Consider the following 13,051-nt stretch of genomic DNA (forward strand, 5'->3'; position numbering starts at 1 on the left):
CTAGCATTTCTGTGTCAGCAATTTGAATTAACACAATTAAAATAAGTCAGGATCTAAAAAGAAATGTCAGGATGTCTCTTCAATAGAGTCCACAGGAAGGATTTCACTGGTTCAAGTCTTCAAAAAAAATGCAATTAATCAGATTATGAAGAACGAGATGGACAGTAAGGCCTAAAAGTTGGGATCAGCCAGGATCTTGAGTCCCGGCATGGAAAAACGGGCCTCTAAACAAATAAATGTTAGAACTCTCCACCTCTCTCACACAATTGGAAAGAGTGCTGGAGAGGCCTTCGGTGACCCCAGTGATCACTAGGTTTTACTCAGAAAATGTGCTTAAAAGTAAAAGCAAATTAAACATCCATAAAGATGAAAAACGATCAAAAAGTAAATCAAAATGACCACAAGCAAACATAGAGGAAAAACAATAAACTAGAAACAGATTTTTCTAATGTTGTGTTTCTGTGTTTTGTTTTTTTGACTCCCTATAGTCCTTGTGTTTATGTGTGGATTTTTTTATTTATTGGTGTCTTTTTAGGGTTATTTATGTTTATTCATGGCCCCATGTACTTGTTGGGGATCTCATGGATCGTTTCCGCTTGACTTGTATGCTTTTTTGCATGTCTTTGTGGTTATTCATGTCATTTAATCGTTATTATCATTATTTGTCTCTTTTGTGGCCAATTTCTGTTTCCCTGTAGTCATTTCTCGTCGATTAAAAAAGGGGAAAAAACAGAAAAACTATGAGGGCCCGGTTCTCAGTGTCTGAAACTTGAATAAACTTGTCTACGGCTCACTTCCTCGACATTTTGTACACTGTGCGCACAGGGCTCTGCCGACACGCTGATTGGACCGCGGCGTCATCTGGGCGGGTTATCCGTTACACCATGCGTGCTACGATTGGACGCGGTATGAGAGTGGGAAGTGGCCGTACGCCGGTGTCTCCCTGGTTGCGCAAGACGCCATTTTGGGGTGACAGTGAGAGATAACGGAAAGATCGAGAAGCTGTCGTTTTAAAGGTAATAACCCACATAAACTCGCTTGTGTTTTGCCTGTAACGCCATTTATTGTACGGCGATTGTCGCGCGGTACCAGCGATTCGATTTAGTTTCGCCTGAGCATGACGTCACGAGGTTCTTTCTCAACTGTGACGCGGCATTTAGCTAACGGCTGTTAGCTTAGCGAGCTACCGTGTATCAGCTCTTTTAATGTTCACGCCACAGAAACCAGGCCTCAGTTTTCCAGGTGGATTTCGTAGCAGGTCGTCGTTATATGTATTAATAATATATGCTGTAACCGGCAGTGGTCTTTAGACCGTTGACGAACGGTGTCGCCTGTTCGTCGCAAGTTAGCATATGCTAGGAAAACTAGCTATCTAGCTGAAGCATCCGCCCTTAGTGAAGCGAACTGTATCCTGTTTCGAGTGCTGGTAACCAGGTAAAGAGACCAGAAAACTTCAGACTTTTCACAGAAAATCTGCGCGTTCACATAGCAGAACGTTTCAGCCTTTATTGACACGTACTGATATGAACTTTAACATTAACTTAGCTTGACCTTATAGTTGAAAGCTAGCGTCTTGTGACGGCTCACTCGTACAGGAACATTATCCTAACCTGCTATTGCAGAGTTTTCTAGCTGGAACAGGCCTCTCTTATCTTTTCATCAGTTAGCTATTCGCTTTATCCATGGTTGTACAGCTTAGCCTCAGGATATGCGATTTTTCTGCTGTTAAATAATTGACACATAGGCAGTTTTAACACTTCTGTAGTGTAGAAGTTAATGGCTGATATGGACGGCCAGAGTTAGCTCTTAACTTAGAGTCGTAGACGAAAGCCTCAATCATTCGTTTGTGTAAACATTTAACTTGTTCTCCTCCGTGTGTCACACAATGTACCTCTTTTTTTCGACTAAATATACAGCTGTCATCGAACTGCTCTAATGTGGTGTGCCTCTACGAACTGACTAACGATAAAACGACGGTAAATCAGTCCAGATGTCAGCTGTTTTCTCTATGATACATTTTCCCTGTGTTCACTTCCTCTCACCATACTGCACTGAAACCGATTAACAGCAGACCTTACACTGTCTTAACCCTGTCTCTGTCTCTGCTTTGACAGCTTCATCACCATGGGGAATGTATTTGCAAGCTTATTCAAAGGCCTGTTTGGCAAAAAAGAGATGAGGATTCTAATGGTGGGGCTGGATGCGGCTGGAAAAACAACTATCCTATATAAACTCAAACTCGGAGAGATAGTCACCACCATTCCCACCATTGGTATGAACATTTACATCTATCACTCCAGTGTCATTGTAAAGAAGCTGTATTTTTAGACTGCTATGAGAAGATTGTAAGTTGTTAGTTATTTCCCATTGTTATTTGAGAGGACAAAAAAAATCCTGTTCAGCAGATCTTCAGGTCTTTTAAACATTTGACTGTTAATTTGTTTTAATTACTAGGGATACACTGTTACGGAACTTAGGGCTATGAATAATATATCTACTTTTTGTGTTTATTTTTATTTTTTTTATTGCAATTTACTTCTTACTTTGTTTCAGGGGAAGTAATTAAATCATAATTAAAATTAACTGATCTATTTTAAAGTCTTTAACCAGGAGTGATGTAATAAATATTGGCCACAAAGGCAGGTGAATGCCATTACCAGTCAACAGGGTGACCAATCATTTTGTAGCTTTAAGCAGTTATGGTAATTTTTGATTAGTGTGGGTTTTTTTTTTGGTTTTTTTTGGGGGTTTTTTGCGAGGGTCCAAGTTTACTGTGTTTTGGTCTACAGCAGCCAGATGTTTCCTTATGTCCGATTTTTGGGACATTTCATTTTAACAATGGTTTAACAAAGAATAAGTGATAAAATGAGAGTAACTGAAGACCTTTTTTTGATTAAAATGCAGTCAGGAAATGTTGACTTTAAAAATAAAAAAGTCATATTAGGAACAAACAGTGGAGAAAAAAAAATATGTAGAAATCTTTACCTGCGTGTAGTGTTTGCTATCGAGTGGTCCAAAGCCTTTTAGTGACTCATCTATGTTTCCTCTCCTTCTTTTTCTTTTTTTTTTCCTTTTTCCAGGTTTTAATGTTGAAACTGTAGAATACAAGAACATCAGCTTCACAGTTTGGGATGTGGGCGGTCAGGACAAAATCAGGCCGCTGTGGCGCCACTACTTCCAGAACACTCAAGGTGAGGTGAAAGGGGGTGTGCAGTGGCATTATCTTAGCTGGCAGTTGTGTCAGTGAGCATTACTGCCCGTAGGTGGCCTCGTTGTAGAGGATATTAAAGAGACCAATGACTCACATGCCATTGTTCCATTCTCAAAGGGCGTATTGTGTGACTCCTCTACTGTTTCCTGATGTGTAACTCATCAGAATGTATAGCCTATGCTGTCTTGTGTTTGCCAGTCATGATCCGGCTAGTAAGCAAACTTAAGTTGAACATTTTGTGGTATCTTTAATCTGCAGAAATTTATTGTGATTGAAGCCACCTTATTTGCTGCACTGCCATCAGTGCTCCTGTGGTTTCCCTGCATGCATTAGATGAACATCACCTTCCACATACTGAGCACCCAAGTGTGAAACTAAATGTGTCAATCATTTCAGTGATGATCTAAGACGCAGCATCATTTAACAAACAGTATGTCTGACTACAGAATTTTCTTCTACAGCAAACAAGGAAAGTTGTGTTTGGGTTAGAGTGCCGAGTATTGGTTAATGATTTCGTGATTAAGGTGACAGAAAATCTTTCTTTCCATCATTTTTCCAGGCAAAAAGATTAAGGCTCTATGCAAAATTAGGCCTGTGGACCATCTCAATCTAGTCTGTCCTTAATGGTCTAGCCTCTCCCCAAGAAATGTTAAAAACAAACAAACAAAAAAAAGTAAAAACACATGATACTTCATTTTTTTTATGATGACCTGTTATATCTTCACTCTAATGGTAAAGTTCTTAGCATGCAAGTGGCTTTTTTGACAATCTAACAGAAAATTCTGTTTAAAGTATGGCCCTGTTCTTACATTATCTAAGTCAGTATTGTCTTCTGGGGGCGTGGGGGGGGGAGCTGCCCATCACTGTTTTAGGTTTTTAACACTGACTGTTTTTACCCTGTAGAGACGTAATTTTCTCTGTCAAATGTGTCATGGTGCTGTGATGCCCTTAATGCTCAGACAAAGTTATTGTATTACAACTGAAATGCTTAGAATATCTAAAAATTGAAATTGTCTCTATCAGTTCTGTCAAAAACATAATGAAAATGGCCATTCTGAATTATAGCTTGATATCTTTATCCCGACATGAAGAGAAAGTCCAAACAGTGATAAATCTCAGTCAGGCCTCCACATTTATGACGTCTTTCTGTCCGAACATCGTGAGTTAAAATGAGTTTGTACAACTTTGTAATAATTAGTAAACATGAGTAGAAAGTTGCTGGTTGGTGTTGTGTGAAATGTTCCCAAGTTACCGCTTCGCTGTTAGCTTCCTCTGCACTATGAGAAACAGAGAACTGAATAGTTCAGACCATATAGCGGATTTTTGTCTCTGATATCTGATCCAGGTTCTGTAGATAGAATTAACCCAATATCTAACCAAAATATCAGATTGGCGTTAACCTAAAAAAATGCGTAATTATCTATCGCTTAAGGTAATAAAGAATCAACCCTCAAAGCCAAGAAAAACCAGCATTCCTGTTCTTGATCATGATCCCTCAGCTGAACACCAGCTGAGTCTCAAGAATCCTAAATTTCAGGCAAACTGACCAAATTAACAGCATCACTGTGTCTTGTAGATATTCCTTTCATTTTTGTGCCCTTCACAGAGTCTGTAATGTAACAGGTCAGTGAGGCTGCATACAGATTCTAGCTTCACAAACAAATAGTATCTCAGTTATAGACCGGAGCTGAGCATGTGATCACGTCGTCCCCTGTTACATGAATATAAAAACATCCTGTTTGTACATTCGGTGAGCTGTGGGTATGATGAAACATTTCCTCAAACAAGCTGGCATACAGATCAGGAAGTGTGCTTCAGCCATAGGACATCTAACAAAATGACCTCAGTTTTCTTGGCTTTGTCTTTATTTTTTGTGTTAAATTTGAAGCAGGAAAACATCATTCAACACTGTTGTACTTTCATCCATCCATTCGTGTCATGAAGCTTTTTTTTTATACGGTCATTAAACTGTCGGTTGTCTCAAAATACAGCTTTCACATGATCTATGACAACTGAAAATGATTTGGCAGCTTTAAGTCATAAATTAATCTGTACTGAACTTAACAAATGACTGATGTGTTTAACAGCTTCTGGATTTAATATATTCTCACAGTCAGCAGACCTGCAGCTGCCAAATCACAAATTATTACTCATACTTTTTTTTTTTTTTTAATGCCCACTGTACTTTACTGTTTTGGGGATTAATAAATGGCCAGGAGAGCTGGTCCAGACTGAATTATTACTGGAACAGAGTCAGAGCTTTTTATCTGGGACAATAGAGCACGTATTGTAACCAGAATATAAATGAAGACATGTTTCTGCATTTTTTTTATTTTTTTTTTTTATATATGCTGTGTATTTTTTATTTTTTTATTTTTTTGTATGCAGGGCTCATCTTCGTGGTGGACAGCAACGACAGGGAGAGGGTGAACGAGGCGAGGGAGGAACTGTCCAGAATGCTTGCTGAGGACGAACTCAGAGACGCCGTGCTGCTTGTTTTTGCAAATAAACAGGTGAGTTTGCGTTTCAGACACACGTAGAGCCAAGAAAGGAAATGAGCCTCAAATTTACTTCTCAATTGGTTTGGATGAAAAAGCTTTCAGATATAAAGATCAAGACTTTATTTGTACAGGACCTTTCTTTAATTAAAAAAAAAAAAGAAGCCTCTGCTGGTTCAGAGGCAGAAATACAAGTATCAAAATGGTGTGAACTTCCACCTTAAATGTTTCCCTGTCGGGGATTTATATACTTTGAGATAGGACTGGGGAGCGTGTAGCTAGCCGTGTTAATGTGGGCAGGCAGAAATATCAGGCGGCCATATTGTGGGAGACAAAATCCATAAATTGGTGCATCCTGCTACTAACCTGAAGGTTGCTGGTTTGAGGCCCTGTACTTGACTCCTGGCAAAAATAAGCCAAAAACAATAACCTGACAAAACTAATATTTAAAAAACGAATGCAGTCCATATGTAGAAGCTATTTCATTTTTATTTTTTTACAATGAAGAACAGCTGTCACTGCAGGATCAACATCTGCACATTGATTCTCTATTCTGAAACCTGCCCTGCGGTAGGTCACATGTATTGAGAAGAAAAAGAAAGCATTGATTAGATAAGGAGCTTTGTTAAATGTTAGGCTGCTGTTGGGAAGCATTTAAGTAACAAAGTGTTGCAGGTTACCTTTGTGGTGGCCATCTTGTTTTCCCAGTAAAGAGGAAGCCTGCCTCAATTGCAGCTCTTTTATAGGCCAGTCTGTATTAAGAAGGTGTGTCTTGAGAGTAGAGCTGGGCGATAGAACGATAACGATATGTATCGCGATATAACTTTTACTCGATAGAGAAATTAAGCTATCGCGATAGACCTCGCCGCTCTTGTCCTCTTTAAAAAAAAAAAAAAAAAAAAAAAAAAAAAAAAGGTCAGCCGATCCAAATTCAGTAGCGCAGAGCTGAACCAATCACAGCCGCAGCGTCACGTCGCGTGACTTGTTACGTACAGCACAAGTGCCAAGCCGCACGTGTGTTTGTTTGGGAAGCAGCCAGCGGGTAATGGAGGAAATGAGTGTGCCGACTAGAAAAATCAACCGAGCGTGACCGAAGAGAAAACAGATGATGGTTCCAACGCCGGAGAGATTGTCGAACGGAAGAGCCATAGAAGTTCCGTAGTGTGAAGGTATTTCGGCTATTTCAAGTCTGACAAAAAACAGAGTAGCGTGCACTGTAAATTGTGCCGAAAGCAAGTCTGGAAATACAATAAACTGGTGCATGCGTCACACTGTGCGCCACGTTATTGTTTCGGTGAAATGAATTTCTACAATACTGTTACTGTTAATTCTACTCTCTGCAGTGTTTAAATGCTTACATATATACACACAGTTACTGTCCGTCCACACATACGACTCGGTTCTGCTTCTATGCCGCAGCTTTGTTTACTTTTTCCCACCGAGGCTTCTAGACTTCTGATTGGCCAACATTTCTGCACGGTTAGGAATCTAGCGCCACCTGCTGCTTTGGCATGTTCATAGCAGCGTTTTCCTTCATTTCTGCCTTTATGTGTGGACGGGATTATTTTTTAAAACGAAAACGGAAAATCTCCGTTTTCAAAAATACCCGTGTACGTGTGGACGTAGCCTCAGTCTCTGACTGGAAGCGCTAATTTGTCATTCGGCTTTTGTCAGACTAAAGTAACTGTTAAAACTGTTTGAAAAACTAAGCTATACAACAAGGAGAGATTGAGAATTTCCTTTTAGTTCTCAGTTTATTTGATATTGACAAAAGTTAGTCAGTTTTGTCTGTTCTTCTGTAAAACAAACTAAGATTTATTTTTAGAATTAATACTTTGTTTCTAAGTGGAATTGACAATTTAGTCTGTTTCGTTTGTTCTATTTTGAAACTTAAACGCTTTAGCGGCTGCCTTTTGTGTAGTTTGCAATATTTGCCTTTATTTATCTGAAAAAGTCTCATGTTCCTTAAGTACATCTACCCTGTTGAACTTATGGGAAATAAATATTTAAATAAAAACAAGCTGCTGATTATTTCACATTTTACTTGTGAGCAACGGCACATTTAAATCTTACAAATATAGTTATTTGGCTTATATCGTGATAGATATCGTTATCGCCTGAAATGAAAAAAACATATCGTGATATGAAAAAATCTCATATCGCCCAGCTCTACTTGAGAGTATTTAAAGGGAGCAGGAAATGGATTGGGAGCCATTTTGAGAAGTTGCTGTCTGCATGTGCATGATGTTGGCAAGAGATAATAAAACAATTACTTTAATTAAAATAGAGTGAAGTCTGATGTTTCCCTCACCGCCCCTCACTGTGTAACAGCTGCTCATTCATTTTCTTTGTCAGAACTCTGTCAGTCAAGAAAAATGCAAATGATGATAAATCTCAGACAGATTTAATAGAAGTAACACCTTTTTTTTCCCTCCCTAAATGAACCGTGACTAAAACCGCTACAAACCACTTTGTTACTGATCTGTTGAAATCTTAAATGTGCTAACCAATAGACCTAACCACAGACATCAGTGACAGCGGAGAAAAACCAACAGGATATCGTCTCATCTACCTATCAGAACAGGTCATACGTTTGTTTCGGCAGGTTCCTCAGTTCATGTAGATTCCAATGTTCATCTGGTGTTTTGTGTCTGCATGCTCTGTGTCAAGTTCACACCTTTGAAGCTTGGCTGTGTTCAGTTAGCAGGGGGTTCTGTTCAAAATCTTGCAGAGAGGCTGTTGTTGGTCCGTCTTTGCAGACTTTCTGGTCTGTGTGCAGATTTTAGCACAGTATAAGTACAGGATGTGAGGGAACCAACAATTGATTAAATACAAAACTTTCCATTGCTTCTGGCAGGTGTGCACACTTTCATGAGGGTTTGAGCATGTTCAAGGCCTCAAAAATGGAATTCATTACTATTAATTATACTACTATAATAATACTATTAATAACGGCAGCATAATAAAACTTGTATTAATATAAAGTAGTGTATTAATAGATCCCTATAGTAAAATAATAAAATCCAAATGTAAATATTAATAGAAATATGAAACTTAAATCAGTATTACGACTACTACTAAGGATCATTCAGTAAATGAATAATAAATGAGCCTTAGCACATTCAGTGTTCAGGCTGTTGTGAAAACAACTCCCATGATCTGTCACCGCATTATGACATCACTAGATGTTTATCATCTATTCTGGATAACCCTCCTCTCTGACTCTGAGAATGATAAAAATAAGATTATTTAATATCACCTGAAACAAATGACTTATACTCAAACTCAGCAGGAAAGTTTTACTGAGAGCCGATCCCCAAACACTTGTATTGGACTGGAAGTTTTTTTTTGTCCTCCCCTCAGCCACTGCTGTAGCCCCCTAGTGGCCATTAAAGAGAGTGCATGATTAAGGCACTTTCACATTGGCTGAATTGTTCAGAAGCTTTTCTACTGTTGATGGAAGCTTGTGGGATTTTTGGTTCAGATGGTTAAAAATGGTTAGAACTGCATCATAACTGGCTCTTTCCTCTCCCTCTAGGATCTCCCCAACGCCATGAACGCTGCAGAGATCACAGACAAGCTGGGCCTGCATGCCCTCCGCCAGCGCAGCTGGTACATCCAGGCCACCTGTGCCACCAGCGGAGACGGCTTGTATGAGGGCCTCGACTGGCTCTCCAACCAGCTGAAGAACCAGAAATGATCCATTCCAGCAGTTTTGAATTATTATTTTTTCGTTTGTTTGTTTGTTGTTTATTTTTTTTCTGTTTCGACACAGCGGCAGCACCGGATTCAGGCCCCCCTCTGCGCCCCTCTAACTCCTCTGCCCTGGCTCTTTCTTTCAACGCCTTCCTCCTGCTTTCTCTTCCTCCTCGTCCGTACTCTTGGGGCTCTAGCCTGTGCTGCTTGTGTGTGTGCGTGTGGCTGTGGGTGTGTATGCCTGTGTGGGTGTGAAGGCATCTCTGTGTATGCTGGCTGGGATCGGGAGTAACCCTGGCGTGCCTTTTACACACCTCCTGTGGAATCAGCAGTCTGGTTTTCAAGCCCCCCCCCCCCCCCCTCTCTCTCTCTCTCTCTCTCTCTCTCTCTCTCTCTCTCTCTCTCTCTCTCTCCATCCACCAAACTCAGTCTCTGCCCTGCTCGGCCTACCCCCCTCCTCACCTAATCTGTCTCCATCCACCATGACCCTGTTCTGCCCCGCCCTTACTCTTCAGAGGAAGCACGGTTTTCATACGGCAAAGAAAGAGCAAGGGTGCAACCCCCCACTCCTCCCTGTAGAATATATCTATGTTGACTAGAAATGCCCCCCTCCCTCCCACCTTCAGTGCTTAGGTGTTCATTTTAATCTGATTTTTGAGACCTCAAACCCACCAAGAGATTCAGTAAATTGCATCTTAACCTGTATCAGGTCGAAGCAAATGGAAAAAAAAAAACAAAAAATGGAAAATTTAAAAAAAAAAAAAGTAAGAAAAGAGAAAATCCCATCCTTGATCATTCTGGTGTCATCTGAAAATCATGCTGTTTGTTTTATTAATATTATTATTATATTGGAATATAAAAGATTATTCTTAGCAATGGTTCTCCAGTGAACACTACCTTTCTCCCCTCCCACCACTAAGTGAGAGCGTGAAGCACAAAAGAAGAGAAAATTAAAAAATTAAACTCTACGAGAATATGCAATTCTTGACTTTGGGTTGCTGGCGTTTAAATCCTGGGATTAAATTAGGATTTTCCTTTTTCCTTTTTCTTTTTTTTTTTTTTTTTGGAGATGACCTTCAGTGTTTCCATGCCAGATACAAGGTGTTGGACATTTCGCACACTTCAGACTGAGGCAGGTGTCCTAATACATTCACAGGCGTCACATGTTATTCCTTTAAAGAGATGTTACATTTTTTTTTCTGTAACTAGTTTTAGCATTTCTATTTGTACTTTGACTGCTGAACCAAATGCATTTGAGCAGTATGACAAATCCTGTATATGGAAGTAGAAAGTGCATCCTCGAGGGCCTCAGACGAGTTTTTTTCTTCTCACCAACGGTTGGCACATTTATTTTGAAAGTCTGAAAGCATCCAGCTGTGTGTGATTTTTTTTTTTTTTTTTTTTTTTTTTTTTCTCTCCTTCCTGGTCGGGATGAAGGATTGGCACCAAAAAAAAAACAAACCATGATAAAAAATAAAATAATGAAGGCTCTCTATAACTGTGAACGGTCCAGACGTCTGGGTGTTTACAGGCAGAAAGACCAACACAGTAAGTACTCTGTCGGAGGCTCGTCGGCGAGCTGGAAGGACTTGGTGGTAGACCTGTTGAGGGGAATGGGTGTGCAGTTAGCTGGTCGTCCTCAGTGTTGAACCATGGGGGTTAGAGCTGGCACTTCTGTCAAGAATGATTGTAAATCTGTAAGTTCCCCTATAAACTGTTTCTGTGGGGATTTCCTGAACACATTAATAAACATGATTTGATCCAACAGCTGTTGGAGAGGCTTTTTATTTTCTCATGTGTTACAGTAGTGGATCTTTGCATTAAACAAGGTTGTAATAATGATGCAATCCCTGTGAAAGTTCAGGCCTTAGATGGCGCCCAAATCTGGTCAGCTTTGTTTTTTTTGTCCACATGGTTCACAGTGTGGTGGTGCACACTACTAGTGTTTAACAAGCAGGAGATCCAGAGAAGGGATGCAAATCCCTTGGAATTTTTTTCTCCAGGAAGGGTGTTTGGTGGGTTTTTTGTTTTGTTTTTTAAATGTGGAGCTACTCAGATGACTTGCTCAACATTTTTCTGGTGGTTTTATGGGCACAATTATTCATTTCAAGTCATACTAAGTAAAAACAAAGCTCATTTTTTGAGTTATGCTGATTATTACAGTTAGGAGGATAAACCACACTATGCTCGATGGCTAACCTTTTCAGTTGTCATAAAGCGAGGAAATATCCATAGAGGCCAAAACCTTTTTGCAAACGAGTTTGTTTTTGCTGTCAAATTAAACGTTTTAATATGGGGTCTATGGAGGTAAGGATGAGTTGCAATGCAGGCAATCTATTCTCCAAAGTTAAATTTCACCTAATTTAAATATTTATGTAAAGTAGGAGTGATTGATATATTTTATCTAAAACATATGACTCTGCAAACTGAAGGTGATGTTATGCTGTCAAAATGTGTTGATGACTGTACAGAGGAGGGTTCCTGTCATTGATGCAAAATAAAGGAAACGCGTCTTAATATTAATTCATTCAGTTTGGCTCTCCTGGCTCTCCATATAGTAAAAACGTCTGTCTGCTGAAGTGGCTGCTGGCTGCAGAAACACTAACCAGGAAAAGAAAGATATACTAGGTTGTTTTCTCTTCAGGACAGCGTTTCTGTTCCTGTTGGGTTTACTCAGACGCACTTCTTAAAATTTTCTTTCGCCAGCACAAAGTCTGCGTTTGACTGAACTGTGGGAATTCTTAATCTATCAGGAAATAACAGCAAACCTTTCTAAAAGAGAAGAGAAAAAGATTTAATAAATGAAGTTGCTGCATTCATGATGTGAAATTACTGTGAAGGCACAGGTTTGCATAATTACCTTGCAGAGGCAGAAGTGTTTCCTTTAAGTTTAAACATGAATTTGTTTATGAAATTTTAACTTTGATTGTTGAATGTCTTCTTTAAACTGTTTCTTGCTCTGACAGCAGTCTGTAAAAATGTAACCAGGACTAAACTGCTGGTTAAACTTTGAACAGAAAACTCCAGCCTCCAGATTTAACCTCTAGGTGGAGACAAACATACACAGTCACGTACATGCAGGCCTACTGCAGACTAGAGTTCCAGTCTGAGTGAGAATGAAACTATAAAATAGAAGCTATTGGTCATAAGTAAGGCAGAAAAAGCATTTTGGTGTCTGGTAAAAACAAACAAGCAAAAAACAAAGTTTTTATTAGTTTATATGAAACACAAAAAAGGCCCAGATTGTTCATTTTTATTCGCTATTAAATTTCAGATGTTAAAATATCAAAATAATAAAAACTAAAGTGCCCAAATCTGTTTTTTTTTCTAGCCAGTTATTTTCTTGACTAAATTGTGAGATAATTTATTCATATATATTTTTTTAAAAAGTTCAACTTTGATAAATGAAGCAAAAATACTACTTTAAAATATAAAAGCCTTGTATATGCAGTAAATGAAAATAAATCAATCCTGAAACTGCTGGATGAAGTTGGATGGAACCTTTAAACCAGGGGTCCCCAATCCCAGTCCATGAGGGCCGGTGTCCCTGCAGATTTTAGATGTGTCCTTGATCCATCACAGCTGATTTAAATTGATAAATTGCCTTCTCAACATGTCTTGAAGTTCTCCAGAGGCCTGGTAATGA

At 39.3% G+C, this 13,051-nt stretch overlaps 1 protein-coding gene across 2 annotated transcripts; it reads left to right on the forward strand.

Moving 5' to 3' along the window:
- Window positions 1–879: 879 nt before the first annotated feature.
- On the forward strand, window positions 880–11,170 carry arf2b (ARF GTPase 2b). 2 transcript variants are annotated; one of them, XM_085417080.1, is made up of 6 exons: window positions 933–1,016; window positions 1,917–1,976; window positions 2,115–2,272; window positions 3,081–3,191; window positions 5,600–5,724; window positions 9,248–11,170. In XM_085417080.1, the coding sequence occupies exons 3-6, from the start codon at window positions 2,125–2,127 to the stop codon at window positions 9,407–9,409; spliced, it is 546 nt and encodes a 181-aa protein (XP_085273206.1). In that variant the 5' UTR covers window positions 933–1,016; window positions 1,917–1,976; window positions 2,115–2,124; the 3' UTR covers window positions 9,410–11,170. The 2 variants fall into 2 exon arrangements, with proteins under 2 accessions (XP_085273205.1, XP_085273206.1); XM_085417079.1 differs by lacking the exon at window positions 1,917–1,976 and having other exon boundaries at window positions 880–1,016.
- Window positions 11,171–13,051: the final 1,881 nt, after the last annotated feature.

The sequence above is a fragment of the Rhamphochromis longiceps genome, linkage group LG8, assembly GCF_057381845.1.
Source record: "Rhamphochromis longiceps isolate RC_006_pf linkage group LG8, R_longiceps_female_GT1.1, whole genome shotgun sequence".
Classification (NCBI taxonomy): Eukaryota; Metazoa; Chordata; class Actinopteri; order Cichliformes; family Cichlidae; genus Rhamphochromis; species Rhamphochromis longiceps.

What these genes read in the sequence shown, in the direction of transcription:
- arf2b (XM_085417079.1), top strand. Translation starts at nt 2,125, where the DNA reads ATGGGGAATGTATTTGCAAGCTTATTCAAAGGCCTGTTTGGCAAAAAA. An exon ending in CTACTTCCAGAACACTCAAG is followed by an intron (nt 3,192 to 5,599) that starts GTGAGGTGAAAG and finishes TTTTGTATGCAG; the next exon opens with GGCTCATCTTCGTGGTGGAC. An exon ending in TTGTTTTTGCAAATAAACAG is followed by an intron (nt 5,725 to 9,247) that starts GTGAGTTTGCGT and finishes CTCTCCCTCTAG; the next exon opens with GATCTCCCCAACGCCATGAA.